The 15,480-nt window shown below is 39.9% G+C and overlaps 1 protein-coding gene across 1 annotated transcript in view; it reads left to right on the forward strand.

The window, feature by feature from the left end:
- Positions 1-14,858, forward strand: part of TFAP2D (transcription factor AP-2 delta) — a 50,719-nt gene extending 35,861 nt beyond the window's left edge. The window contains exon 8 of the mRNA XM_065679216.1: positions 14,559-14,858. Coding sequence (XP_065535288.1) covers positions 14,559-14,778 — 220 coding nt within the window. The 3' untranslated portion in view covers positions 14,779-14,858. The remainder of the gene's footprint in view (positions 1-14,558) is intronic.
- Positions 14,859-15,480: the final 622 nt, after the last annotated feature.

Genomic DNA, 15,480 nt, shown 5'->3' on the forward strand with positions numbered 1-15,480 from the left:
GCTACTCATCTACATGTAGGAGCCTCCATTTCAGCCATGTGTGTGCCTTCTGCTGTACCCTCTAAGCATCTTGCCTGTATAGCCCATGAAATCTGCATTACAGTTAAGCAGACTTAACATAGACATCTGTATTTGTGTGACTTGAAATTCTCTCTAAACTCTAGTGACTGAGCAGTGTGGTCTAGGTCTTCAGCTGAACGGGAGCTTAGCCAACCAGTACACATTAGATACTTGTATTGTAAATAGTTAAAACTAGTGTAGACAAAAACATTGCGATTCCCATCCACTAAATCTGGCAGCCTTCACAGCTAGATCATCTCAAGCCCTCTTACGACTACTTGTTTTCTTGAGATTAAGTATCACAGAAGGCACTTAAGACTGTCACAGATGCCAAAGAAGATACAAGAATGCAGTTCACCATGTTTTCAGGAGCATTAACTATTTTCCAAGTCAAGTTTTCAACACAGAAAACAGTGCTTCTGACTGATCATTTGGTTTCTCTGTGTTTATCTGGGGGATTAACCTCAGACTGAACCAACCTTTGTCACAGGAAATTTGTACCTGATCAGTTGGGATGAGGGAAAATTCTTGATACCCCAACACACTTAGAAAGTTCTTGTAACCTAGGAACAACACGCTCACTGCTGTCCGAGGTACAGCACAGCCTCCTACTGGTCACAAGCAGAAACAGAATAGTCAGAAATCACTTAATAAAAAGATGTCGAAAGCATCTGCCTAACAATCCACATGCCTAGCAATAAGAATTCAAATATTCATAGTACATTGGCTTCCACATCCCTGATCATAGGACCCAATCATAGGTTCCACCTAAGACTGGATTTCCAAAAGAGCAGGTTGTCCTTATTTATTACAGTGAACATGATTATCATGTATCTATATATATAAAAAGCTGTGCAACTGTACGCCAGAGAGGATTTGACCTTCATACCATAGTCATTGTCTAATACTCTGATGACATCTATGGCAATCAGAGTTTAAAATTGGACTGTCTTAGTAAGTGGCTGGTCCTGATAATACATACGAAATTAATGTTATTTATGACCAAAATGCCCAAGAGTTGTTGATGCTCTGCAAATGCATCTTGCAGAGGAGATTTAAATCTGAAATAATGACTCCATATAGTCATCACAAATTTTTTAACACGCTGTTTCAATAGTGAAATTTTCATCTTCTTTTCTAGCTGTATTCCAGAACTGTGCCCTTTCTCACAATAAATTCTCTGTCTTTTTGCTGCAGAAGTCTCTAGACTGGGAGGGGGCCAAAATATCACATTTGGCAAGGACAAAGCATAGTCTTTCACTGGTATCTCTGACTAGGTTTTGTGAAATTTTTTATCATAAATATAGCATTTTTTTCAAAATTATATTACGCAATAAGAGCTGATTATTGATCATGGGAAGTCTCATATAGTTTTATACATATTTAATATAAAAAGAAGAGGTTCAGAAATTCTGCCTTGTAGACTATAATAATCAAGGCAGCAAAGAAACCGCAAGATGAAAAGTTGTTATTTTACGCACATATGTATATACTTATACAATATGATGCAAAAAATCGTGACCAGAAAAATTTAGAGGAATCACACATATCTTTATTATTAGAATAAATTCTAAGATAATAAAAGACTTTTTGAAGAGCTGTAGCAACCAATACCTACAGTAGAATCCAGCTTCTACTACCTTGGGGTAAAAGGGAGTTTTTCTTTAGAAATAAATTATCCTGCAGCTAGTAATTGTAGAGTTATGTGCTCCACTTGCTCATGATGTTACTTCTCAACATTAATAATTAAGACCAGGATTCACAGACTGGCACAAATCAGATGGAAGCAGTGTTTCCCATTTCCTCTGTTTTAAATCTTCAAGCTCACATTTCTCTGAAGTTTTTCAACTGAGTTACAATTCATCAAGATCTGTAAACAAGTGTCCAACCTGAAGTACAGGATAGTCCCCTTGAAGGGATCAAAATTGCTGGGGTTGCTCAACCTACAAACTCAAAGTTCATACAAAGGATAAAACAGTGGAAATCTTCAAAGGGATTGCCAGTGAGCCTGAAAACTGCTGAGTTGTGCACAACTTTACTACATAAGCAAAAACACAAAGGCTCTTCTACACCTGTGGTACAACCATGTTTGTGCAGCTGCTCTGAGATGTCCATTTGACCTGAATACAGAAAACTTAATTCTGCATGAAGAATGAATTCCCAATATTGTTTGACCATAAACCAACAATTCCATAGACCCTTACGTTTTTATCAGCAACTATTGTGCAGTACCTCAGCAAGGGTAGTATTATGTATGCTTTATTCAAGATTTCTGGCCCGAAAGCCATCACTTGAGCTACCCTGTCCCTGGATTCTGAAGACAGAATCAGCACTAAGACACAGAGCATACGAAAAACACCCTGGGAAAAGTGCTGAGACCTTTTTTCCGGGTATATGAGTGTCTCTGTCGTTCTCTAAAGGCCGATCTGTGTAAATGCATTTACGATTATACTACAGTATACAGAGAAGTCAGCGCATCAGTACTAGAAAAGAACACAAAAGTTTCTATGGCTTTAAGGAGAGGAACCTATTTCTCTCACCCTTTGCTTTCAAAATGGAGTGAGCATCAGGAAAGGGAGAGTAAAAGACTGAGAGTGACAGCATAAGAAAGAAAGATAAGGAAAACATGAGAAAAAGAAAATATTTAAATACACCTTAGTTTCTTTTTTTAGAATGCCCTTTATTACTTACAACGCAGAGGTCTTCTCCCCGAAGCCCCACACAGACTTCTGTGTACACATGCATGCATCTGTATATGCAAGAAAGAAAAGCTGGGGGTTTAATTTCTTCTGAAACAGAAAATAATTTTCAAATTCTACTGATGTCAGTAAAGCTGAAATTTCATCTTTATTTTTCTTTCAGAACTGTAAGCCTATACAAACCTCTCTTTAGCATAGTAAGTTGGTTTTGGATGCAGAACAAGTGAAAGAGACTAGTTTTATGCTCAGTGAAACTGAGAGACAGCTCTCAATTTTCCAGGGTGATGGGAGGGAAAAAGGGGGTTGGAATGTTTGAAGAAAGCAAAAAGATGGAAGAAAAAGAACAGATATGTAAGGCTGTGAGAATAATTCACTTTAGAAAAGCCTGGAAATAGTGAACCAGGGCAATCATGACCTACAGCATAAAACAATCCTGCCTGGAAACACAATAGCTCCAAGACACACACCATGAAACTATATTGTGCAGGTAGTTGTGATGGGAGATGGTGAAGCCCTGGATAATCCCTAACACCCATAATCCTGCCATTAATTCAGGAGAGCTGAATGGTGACATTGCAGACCATAAGATTCTTCTGCTGGATCTGGGACAATGTTAACCAGCATAACCATCAAGCCCCATCTTTTTCCTGTCAGTGACGTGCAGGTAGATCTGAAGTATGTTGGCATGTAAAATAATTGGAAATAACCTGCATACCACTCATCTCTCTAGCATTTTTGTGCTTCCCAGACATTTAATGCATCCAACACCAGATAAACCAAATATTTTCAGTTGTATAAGATCCCTGCTGTGAAGAAGGCAAATATGTCTGTCATATTTCAGAGAAGGAATTGAGACATGTAGAGATTAATACTCTCCAAAAGATACAGGGAAACTAACCTAATAAGCTGGGTAGATATGGTCCTGGACACTGGAACACAGTTGTCTGTAATGTTTGATTTCTACTGTGGTTCCTTTTACGCATTTGGCCTAGACCAACTCTTTCTGTCCCAGGCACAAGTCAGCCCCACCTCAGTCAGCCGGATATTCTCAGTTGGAAGCTTAGATATATGACCACTACTTCACAGGTTAAAATGCTGGAATAATGGAGATAAAGCCAAACTATTCTAGATCACTCATGATCAGAGGAGTCTTGACTTCACTAATGCAGATACAGGTGACTAAAGGCATTTCCTAGCTTCAGTTTAAGCACCTTACAGTGATTCACCTGTCTGGTGAATCCAGGGATCAAGGGTCGGTTTAGGTGTAAAAAGACACCCCATCTCACATTCATCTGCCACTCGCTCAGCTGAAGGGTTTTTTGTGAGTCTTGCATCACATCTACCAATGTTATAGGTACTCTAATGTCCTCTGACAGCTCTGGTGGCATGGGTGAATCTGCAAGTTCACTTTCCACCCCTTCTTTTGAAGTTTTTCTCTTTTGCAAAGGTAAACTTAAGGCTGGACAGAGAAAGAGATCCCATGAGTGTCCTTATCTAGTGGAGTGGCTTCTGCACTAAATCAAAGCTAGGGTTCTGGATCTAGGATCCTGTTTTATTTGTTTCACACTTAAGCCTGTTGATAAAGTATCAGATCAGCCCTCAGTCTAAGGATCAGAATTTAAGATATCCCTCCAACTGGACCAAAGGTCCAAAAGACTAGTATTTTTCTTTGTTTTATACCCTACGTCTCTCTCTTGTTGAGTGGAGAGAGCATGTATCTACTTCTCTCTTCCATTCCACTATTACATATGAGCTTCCCACAGATTAAGCCAGGAACTTGAAAGTCACACTGACATGTGTCTTCTTGTCTTTGCCTTTGTAACCTGCCCTTGCATCAGATTTTCTTTCTTTTTTTTTTTTTTTTTTAATTTTTGGCAGAAGTCTTTTTAGCTACACAGAATTTCATGAAAACTAGAGTTATCCATAAAGCACACCAGAAGTTACCCACATTCTGTGCTGGGAAACCAAAAAACATGACACAAAATACTTACAAAAAGAAGGCTTGCTGAGATTATACTCAAGAGATCGGTGTCTGTTCATGTACACACTACCTGGCCTCGTTAATCAACCTCTTAGTCTCACTCTCTTCACTTGTAAGATTGGGTATAGACATAGCTTCCATGTCTGCTTTTGGAATGCTTGTGTCTATATGGATCTGCAGTGTTTGGAAAGTTCAGGTATCCTCCTAATGTCATTTATCATGTAGGGAAAGACGAATACCTACCAATCACTGAAGTTGGATTTGACCCTTTAACTTCAAAGTTACTTTTCATAAAGGTGGAAAACCACATCCAGATCATTTTTTTTTCATATATAAAAGATAAAAACAGCAAAACTATTTTCTTGCAAGTGACACTTCTTTCATTGCAGAAACCTTGTAAAAGCAGACAAAAAATAATAGGGTCAGGATACTAAAGCTACATAATGAAAGCAATGAGCATCCTCACAAATTATACTTTGTTTTGTCTAGCTATCCAGCTGATATGAAACATCCTTTCTATGAAACCATTTGAGATTAGTTTTGTCACTTAGCTAGTCTCTGAGCCTAGAGCTGTCAGCCTCCTGCAAGTGCTTGGCATTACATTTGACAAGGTGACACAGAAAAAAAACAGGCAAGAAACCAGTCTCAGGCTTTCGGAGCAGTAAGAAAGTAACACCCTTTTTTCTGAAGGGTAAAAGGGAAAAATTAAATGGGTTTTGAACTTCAACATGTTTTTAAATTGCAGCAAAGAGCCAAACCCAAAGCCTTACTTGTGGGTGGCCTTTACCTATGCCACCCTCCCCCTTTATATATTCCAGGTTTTTACGCTTCTTTGCTTATCAGGAGGTAAAGCAGCTGCTGTCATAATTCCAGTCATCTTGATTAGCAACACCAGCCTTCTATTTGGATGCATTGACGGGAAGAAGCCAGTGCGCAAAATAGTGGTGAAACACCTCTGGTGCCCTCTAGAGTTCCCTCATTTCCATGATCTCTCTCAATCTGGCTTTAGATTCTTCAGACAAGACTTTTCCTCATGCTGAGGTACTAGTAAACATCAAACTGATCCTCTTTTTTTTTTATTTTTTTCTTATTTTCGTTTGTTCTTGATTTACCAGAAGTATTACAGTTCCTTCCTCTAGGATTTTTCCCTCACTCCCTTTCCCGGGGGTTCCCTCATTGATCGTTCTATAGCGAGAGTTCAATCACATTCTCCTGCTCTGCTGATGACCAATATTCTTTTGGAAGGGTGTGAATTTTTAATATTACCCATGATTTTTAATTATAGTCTTTTGATACCATATTCCCTTGAAGTCACAATTTATGGAGTCAAGACAACAGATGAGAATCTGTTTTCTCTATTCACTTCATCAACAAATTAATTTGTTCCATGATTATCAAGGAAAAAGTAAATGAATAAAATCTTGGGCAGTTTGATTTGGTTTACAATCCAGCAATTAAGATTTCTTAAAACCTTTAAGGCACTTGTGTTTTCCCGAAAACAGGAATGGCATCCACCCATTTCCAAATTCCTAGGTTACAAAGTTGCATTGTCCTTTGTCATCAGCATTTTTATGATGCTTACTTCTTGCCCTTTCTCGTGTGGGAGGCTTCTTAGCTACATTTAAACTGAAAGAGGATAGATCTTAATTAGCTATTAGGAAGAATTTTTTTGTGAAGGTGGTGAGACACTGGAACAGGTTGCTACAAGGAGCTGTGGGACCCATCCCTGAAAGTGTTCAAGGACAGGTTGGAAGGGCTTGGAGTAACCTGGTCTAGTGGAAGGTGTCCCTGTCTGTGGCAGTGGGGTGGAACTGGATGAGCTTTAAGGTTCCTTCCAACCCAAACCGTTCTATGATTCTATGATTAGCTGCCTAACTGGAAAAAAAAGTAGCAAATTTAATTAATCTCATTAATTTCCCTGCCTTCCCATAGAGCAGGCATATAACCTTTAACTAAGTGAAAGGAGAAACCAAAGGAGCTTATGGCTATGGGAGGGGCAAGTTCACTGTTTTTCACAAGTATCCAGTCATCTTGGATCTGTGGTCTCAGTGGTGTGCTTGGCTCCACAGGTAGTAATGGGAGGTGAGGCAGGTTTTCATTCAGAGTCAGCCACATGTTTATACATATTTTCTTATTCAAAACAATCAAGTAACAATATTATCCAGTGTTTTATTTGGAGGATATAATATGCTGTGCTGGAAACATTGCATGTCAGAAATACAAGGGCTTCTATGAGTACCACGAGCACCACCGTACCATGGCTTAATATTTGGACTATAGCTCAGAAGCACTCCATAGCTGCAGTTTTGGATGTTTCAGGTATATTGCCTGGGCAATTGCCTAGTGTGAAAAATCGGACCCAAGGTCTAAAGTGTACAGAGCTGAAATAGAGTATTTTGCATTCTCTCCTTACTTTCTCCATTGCTTTTACACAATGTAGAAGAAGGTCAATCTGCTTAGAACATCTCCTTGATACATTTGTTTTGTTATGAACAGAAAACAAGCATGAAGGCCTGCTTTGTAGGGCAATTTTTGTATGTGTTGTTTGCCTCTCTGGTGTTACAGACTACCTACCCCTATAATATATACTGGCCATGTTCTAAGGTTTACCATGGCTGTCAGTCGAACTTGTGTCATAGTTAGGCCTATTGACCTTCTGTAGTAAAGCTGTCACAATTTAATTCTCTAGGCAACCTTAACAGGACAGACCTTCAAATCAACAGAAACACCTAGAAGTCAGTAAGGCACCTCTAAATTAGGATGTTACTCGTATCAGTGAGGAGATTGAAATCTTTTTTCCATTTCCTTTACAGCCCAGCCTCCAAAAGTCTTATTAGATCTTATTATTTGTGATCTGCCTTGTTCTATTAAATTTAGATTTATCCCCCTTTAATCATGAAGTGGTTTCTATATGCAAAGTTCTGAGAAAGCCCGACCAATAAGTTCAAGCTTGCATTTTCCTTCATTATTATTGTTTTAAATGAGGGTGTAAACATTCAGTGCAGATGGCCTCTTCTCCCCCACAGAGAGGGAATCTGTTTCATTTGCTGCATGTCGGAGTTTCACCAGCCTGGGGTATGGAGGAGTCCTTGAGGTAGCTGCCAAACAAGAGTCCAAGCCTTCAGGCACACTTGGAGCTTTTCACTTTTAAGTAAGGCCATCATTAAAACATGAGGAGACATAATTGCATCGCAGAGCTAGGCAGAATTGCAGGCATGTCTGGATGTCCTTAAGCATAAGGATTTATAATATATTGGCCTGATATTCATTGCCTTCTTTCTGCGGCTTTCCATACAGAGTACCAAAATCAGAAATCTTAGCCTTGCCTTTTAGAACAACGTTAGTTATAGGAGTTGTACTACAATGCTGAGAGTACCCGGAGGATTTCATTATGAAACCACTATGTTTAATTTTAGGGTTTTAAACCCAAATTAAAGTATTGTAATGAAAGTGACTCATTTCATAGGTGTGGAGCATACCAAAAATGAACCAATTTCAGTGGGAACTCAGCCTGAATAATCGTTCAACTAAATTTGACTTTTAGGAAACACATTTTAATGCTTTGCCATTAATCTTCTGTCTGTCATGTCTGATTTAAATATAAAATCAGATTTTCTTCCCAACTTGAAACTTACTTCCATGAGCAAATGGAAATTATTCAACTTTCTTAGATTTTAGTCTAGACCCTTTTTTCAAGATTTTAACTTGCAGAGAAAGTCCACCAAAATTAGAGCAAGGGGAATTACTGATAAAATAAAAATGTAAGACAAAGAGGAAGATAATATCTCTCAGCCTTTTGATGCATAAAGTAAGGCTAATAAAATACACCCTCAGAGGAGCATGGCAAGCAGAGCTGGTCATAATGTTTCCATAAAATTGTTTCATTTACTAAACTTCGTGGGAAAATTATTAGCATCTGCAAACCCCAAACTACAGAGAGCAACGTATTCATCTGACTGAACCAAAAGTGGAGTTGCCATGAGACTCTGAAGCATCATTTCACTAAAAAAGTGTTGTCTTTTCTCTGAGAAATACAGTGTTATCTTGAAAAAAACTGCTGCATTTAATAATTAGTGGTACATAAGATGCCAAACTGTAAAGGAGATAAGACCTCAACTCACCCCATAAAATTCTTTTCCTATGAACACCAGTTTCAGACCAGAAAGTTTCTGCTCAGGGTAAAATAGCCATATGTAGGTGCTTCAACATAAGCTGGATGTCTAAGCTTCTCATGTAGTCAATGAAGATCTTTGACAAAATATAGCTGAGTAAATAGTAGCATTCAGGGTCTTTTTAGATACTGCTAGGTATGCCATCAGTACATTGCTGTTTTAAAAGGGTGATGCCCTCTTATATGCCCTCTGCATTACCTGTTCACCGGACACAGATATCTTGTTACCATAGGACATCTCAAATAGCACCAAACACACATTTTTATTCAGCTTGATGGAACCCTCAGTGCAGTCAGAAGAATGGTACAGCTCACTGTAAAGGAGACACATCCATTTCATGCACTACATCATTCTCCAAAATTTTCCCACATCATTATTCAATATATGAATAAAGCCCCAGGGCTGAATTCAGTCACCTAAATGTTGGCATCTAGTGCTGTGTGAGATACACAAGGATAACATTCCTGTCATCAAAACACCTAGAAGAAAGGTGAACTTAAGTCCTATCATATCTAGCAAATCTGTGCAGATGTTTCAGATATAATAGAACATATCAAATCACTGTAGACCCTTCTACATAGGAACCTATGCTAAGTCCCCCTAGAATCATAGAATCATAGAATAGTTAGGGTTGGAAAGGACCTCAAGATCATCTAGTTCCAACCCCCCTGCCATGGACAGGGACACCTCACACTAAACCATCCCACACAAGGCTTCATCCAACCTGGCCTTGAACACTGCCAGGGATGGAGCACTCACAACCTCCCTGGGCAACCGATTCCAGTGTCTCACCACCCTAACAGGAAAGAATTTCCTCCTTATATCCAATCTAAACTTCCCCTGTTTAAGTTTTAACCCGTTACCCCTTGTCCTGTCACTACAGTCCCTGACGAAGAGTCCCTCTCCAGCATCCCTATAGGCCCCCTTCAGATACTGGAAGGCTGCTATTAGGTCCCCACGTAGCCTTCTCTTCTCCAGGCTGAACAGCCCCAACTTTCTCAGCCTGTCTTCATACGGGAGGTGCTCCAGCCCCCTGATCATCCTCGTGGCCCTCCTCTGGACTTGTTCCAGCAGTTCCATGTCCTTTTTATGTTGAGGACACCAGAACTGCACACAATACTCCAGGTGAGGTCTCACAAGAGCAGAGTAGAGGGGCAGGATCACCTCCTTCGACCTGTTGGTCACGCTGCTTTTGATGCAGTCCAGGATACGGTTGGCTTTCTGGGCTGCAAGAAAAACACTGCCGGCTCATGTTCATTTTCTCACCGACCAGAACCCCCAAGTCCTTCTCTGCAGGGCCGCTCTGAATCTCTTCTTTGCCCAGTCTGTAGCTGTGCCTGGGATTGCTCCGACCCAGGTGTAGGACCTTGCACTTGTCACTGTTGAACTTCATAAGGTTGGCATCAGCCCACCACAAGCGTGTCAAGGTCCCTCTGGATGGCATCACTTCCCTCCAGCATATCAGCCGGACCACACAGCTTGATGTCATCGGCAAACTTGCTGAGGGCGCACTCAATCCCACTGTCCATGTCAGCGACGAAGATGTTAAACAAGACCGGTCCCAACACCGATCCCTGAGGGACACCACTCGTTACCGGTCTCCAGCCGGACATCGAGCCATTTACTACAACTCTTTGTGTGCAGCCGTCCAGCCAGTTCTTTATCCACCGAGTGGTCCATCCATCAAATTGATATATCTCCAATTTAGAGAGAAGGATGTCGTGTGGGACACTGTCAAACGCTTTGCACAAGTCCAGGTAGATGACATCAACTGCTTTACCCTTATCCATCAATTCTGTAGCCCCATCATAGAAGGCCACCAAATTGGTCAGGCAGGATTTGCCCTTAGTGAAGCCATGCTGGCTGTCACCAAGCACCTTGTTGTTTTTCATGTGCCTTAGCATGCCATCCAGGAGAATCTGCTCTAAGATTTTGCCAGGCATAGAGGTGAGACTGAATGGTCTGTAATTCCCTGGGTCTTCCACTTTCCCCTTCTTGAAAATGGGGGTTATATTTCCCTTTTTCCAGTCGTCAGGAACTTCACCTGACTGCCATGATTTTTCAAAAGGCCAGTGGCTTAGCAACTTCATTCGCCAGCTTCTTCAGGACCCGCGGATGGATTCCATCAGGTCCCATGGACTTGTGCGCGTTCAGATTTTTAAGATGGTCACGAACCAGATCCTCTCCTACAGTGGGCCCAAGGTCTTCATTCTCACAGTCCCTGCGTCTACCTTCTAAGACCTGGGTGATGCAGTCAGAGCCTTTGCCAGTGAAGACCGAGGTGAAGAAGTTATTCAGAACCTCAGCCTTCTCCAAATCCTGTGTAGCCAGCTCTCCCGAAAGCTTCCTCAGGGAGCCTATGTTGTCCTTAGTCTGTTTTTTTGTTTGCTACATACCTGTAGAATCCCTTCCTATTATCCTTAACATCCCTGGCTAGGTTTAATTCTAACTGGGCCTTAGCCTTCCTAACCTGGTCCCTAGCTTCCCGGACAACATCCCTGTACTCTACCCAGGCCGCCTGTCCTTGCTTCCATTTTTTATAAGCCTCTTTTTCCTTTGAATTTTTCTCAGCAGCTCCTTATCCATCCAAGGAGGTCTCCTGGCCCTCCTGCTGCACTTCCTTCTAGTTGGGATGCAGCACTCCTGAGCTTGTAGGCACTGTTGATGTACACACCTATGAGTTGGCACTTGCGTAACTTAATACCGGATTTTGTCCCATTCTGGTATTTCCTACAGTCTTTTTCAGCATTTCAGAACATTGAAGTTTTTTATCCTTGTTCTTAGCCCTACAGATAATTTCTGATGCAATCTCCGTAGGTTCTCACTTTGTTCTTATTATCGAGCTATCAAATGAGCACAGTACTATTCCCTTTGCTCAGGAGTCAAAAAGTTCAAAGACAGCAGGCCAGAAGATTTCTCTTCAATCCTTTGTTAAACTTAATATCTGCATCTACTGGAAATGAATTGTTGCAAGTATTGCCAACTTTTAAAATAGGTAAACTATTTTCATTTGCTTGCAAGATCATAAATATTTTTATATGTACCTTGGTATAGTCAGTTCCCCAAATCAAGACCCAGATCATGCAAGCCATGCAAAAAACATGAGATATTGTAACTCATAATGATATATTTGAATTTCCTTTTTCTTTCTTTTTGTTATTGTAAGCTCCATCACATTTTAATTTCTATGGACTTATGAAGACCATAAATGATAATAAAATTCAACACAAAATCTTGAAATCACCTGACTCCTAAAAGGACTTTGGAGGGCTAGAAGTATTCTTATCTATGTTCTAATGCTGATTTTACTTTTACTACCATTAAAAACATGACTCGTGGTGATGAAGATGATTTCTATTATCTTTGTATGCCAGGCATTTCTAAAACAAAAATAAAATAAAGTGAGGACTGTTTATATGTTTTTAATGCTAAATTTAAAAGATGCAGATATTACTACAAGTCCAGATTTCAAGATTTGTGTGGAATTATTAATTGATGTCTGCAAACTAGTCCCTGTAAATATTTAATTATCATTTTCCTCTCATTACTAACTGGGAGTAAACATAAGTTCCAGCTTTAAAAAGTGCCTGGAGACTAATGGATAAACATTCTAAAAGTGAGTTATTTCTTAATAGCCTTCAGGAGACCTTTTGTAAGAGACTGGGACACTCCCAATCTGAAATGGATATTTCCAATCTTAAGTTCTCATTTTGGTTAAGCATCCCATATGTTTAGTGTCTTCTCTGCAATATGAGCTTTCTTAGCAAACAAGGTTCCCATATGTCCAGCAGACAGAAAGATTACCCTAAAAGACATCTTGAATTTTTTCCCATACAGTTTTTTGGGGGTTGTTTGGTTTTGGTTTTGGGCTTTTTTGATACTTCCAGCCTCCCAACAATTGTCCATGTCCTGTATAACCTTGTTCCTTACTTTTTCACTTTTTTCTGAAATAGATGGAAAGACTGAGAAACCAAAATGCGGAAGAGAAGGGTTTTTGCTGAATCAAAATCTTCCCATTTCTGAGCTACTCAAGGGTCTCTGCATTAGACCAACATTTACTGATGTGGTGCCTAAGACACCCAGACAGTTACTGCAGTTCCAAGATCTTAAATAGTATGGGATGGTAAATAGTTACTGTTTTGTCAGAATCACTGTAATGTGGGGTTTTTTTGCCGTCACCCAAAGCAATAGGAAGTATTGATTTCTAAAAAATGTCCACAGACTCAAAAATCACCTTCTGTTCCTCTTGTCTTCTTTCTGATCTAAGCAGAATTGGGATAACAGAAATCAGCTTTTAAAAACTGCAATGACACTTCAACCCTGTGAAATAATTTTTCATTTATGTTTCTAAATTAAAATTAAAGATCTGGAGGATTTGAGTAGGGTTTGGTGGGGTTTTTTTTTCACTTACCACTTATCAGAATGAGTCATTATAACAATGTGAATAACTTGTTTGCACTAAGATGTCTAGTACAACTTGAATTTCCCTGTCCCTTACATGAACATCTTATACTGTACTTATAATATTTAAGCAAATAGGGCTGAGGTTGATTCTCTGAACTAGTCTCTAGTGCCATTTCTGTTATCCTAAGGTAGCAGAAACATCCTCACAAAGATAGTACCTAAGAGATGGGACCCATGGGAAACTTGCACGCTTACGGATATACAGGTGTAAGCCACCCTGGATGCCTAAAATATTTCAAGTGACTGTAGATACATATGCGTGCACTGAAATGGTCCTCTGAACTGAGATTAGATTAACCCACTATAGGTCTGCCTGGTAACTTCATTAATACATAATTTCAGTAGCTGGTAATTGAGGAGCATCACTGAAATTGCAGTGCAGAAAAACAAGAAAAATAATAGTGTTCTCTTGAAAAAAAGAAACCCACCTTATTTGGATGTAAGGTGCAACAGGCTAAATCTATACTAGTAAATTAAACACTACCAGGGCAACATTGTTGGAATTTGATTATTTTTACTATTATTTGGTTAGGATGGTTCATGAATTTAACCTGGATGAACTAGCCCTTTGTGAAACAGTTCCTGGACATTGTTTTTACATTAGCATTGTCCAGGTACTATTCCCTGTAGGCAGTTCAGATTTTACTCTGTTGGATGCTCAGAGGACTTAGCCAGACAGATATGGCCAAACTGCCATATCTGTACTGAATTTCCTAGTACAGATCCAGTCATACATCTATGTAGAGTAACCAGGTCTTGTTCAAGAGTCTGATGTAGAAGAGTGAATAAACCACACAGAACTGATTTTATTTACCTGGGAAAGGGAGAGCCAAACCTTATGGGACTGGAAAAGTAGAAGTGCTGGAGAGTCTAGGGCACAGATCCTCTCTTGGCCTCTCTGAAGTCAACAACATTGTCAATCTGCATCAGCCAAGGGTCTGTCCCACTGTGTTCAGAAATGAGACGCCTGCAAAACCCAACCTTTGAAGATATATGTAGTCTGCTCTTCAGCTCTACTCTTTTCTGTGTCTCCCATAGGTAATAAATAGTTTAGGGAGCAAATCTTGAATTTCACTATAGCGAAATGAGTGTAGTGTAAACTCTTCAATGTATGTGAGCGCATTTATATTTATGTGTGTGTGTGTATTTCTTTTTCTTTTTCTGTCTCCTTCCCATTTGTAGTTTGATCACTCATGGTTTTGGAACTCCTGCAATATGTGCTGCCCTAAGCACTTTCCAAACTGTTCTCAGTGAAATGCTGAACTACTTGGAAAAGCATACATCGCACAAAAACGGAGGAGCGGCGGAATCCGGCCAAGGACACGCCAACTCGGAGAAAGCCCCCCTGCGGAAAACTTCAGAGGCTGCTGTGAAAGAGGGCAAAACAGAAAAGACAGACTAGCTACATCAAACAGAATCTATTTCAAGAGAGTCTTGCTGCTGATATTTTTTTTAAATATATATATCATTGAGGGCAATTTATCTCCAGTGGACCAAATCCAAAAAAAGGGGGGAAAAAAAAAGAAAGAAAAAATCAAATAAAAAGAAAATAAAAAAGAAAAAGAATAAAACAGAAAGAGAGAGTGAGAGGAAAGTATTCAATCTTAAGAACAGCAGTGTACAGTAATTGTGTGATGAAATTGTCACTTTTTAAAAATTTATGTTGCTCTAAACTACTTTTTCGTGCACGTAGTATTTGATTGTTCTGAATGATACACTAACACTGTTTTTTATAAGCACTTCTGGACTTGGCTGAGGTGGCACATGAAATTTGAAGCACTTTCTTCTCCAGCAGCAGAATTAGGGCCAGTGCTTCGGTTATGGGACATGCAGTTCCAGTATCCTGACTTTGTTTGCATGCTGGATAGATTGAAAGAAGGGCTTCCTTTGATCCATCGGAATTGCCTGATCTACTCACCATTGGGAAAACAATATGGAAACCTGGCAAAAGAGGAATTCTTGGGTCATGGGACAAATGAACTGTTCGGTGTTGGGGGCTACTCATCCCCACGTGGGAATGTACAATAAAGCTGCACTGGAATGAGGCCAGAACCTGTTAGGAATCTGTCCTCAAGCAGCAGCCATGGTGTCTTTTTTGAAAAGA

This window comes from Lathamus discolor, chromosome 5, assembly GCF_037157495.1.
Source record: "Lathamus discolor isolate bLatDis1 chromosome 5, bLatDis1.hap1, whole genome shotgun sequence".
NCBI lineage: Eukaryota > Metazoa > Chordata > Aves > Psittaciformes > Psittacidae > Lathamus > Lathamus discolor.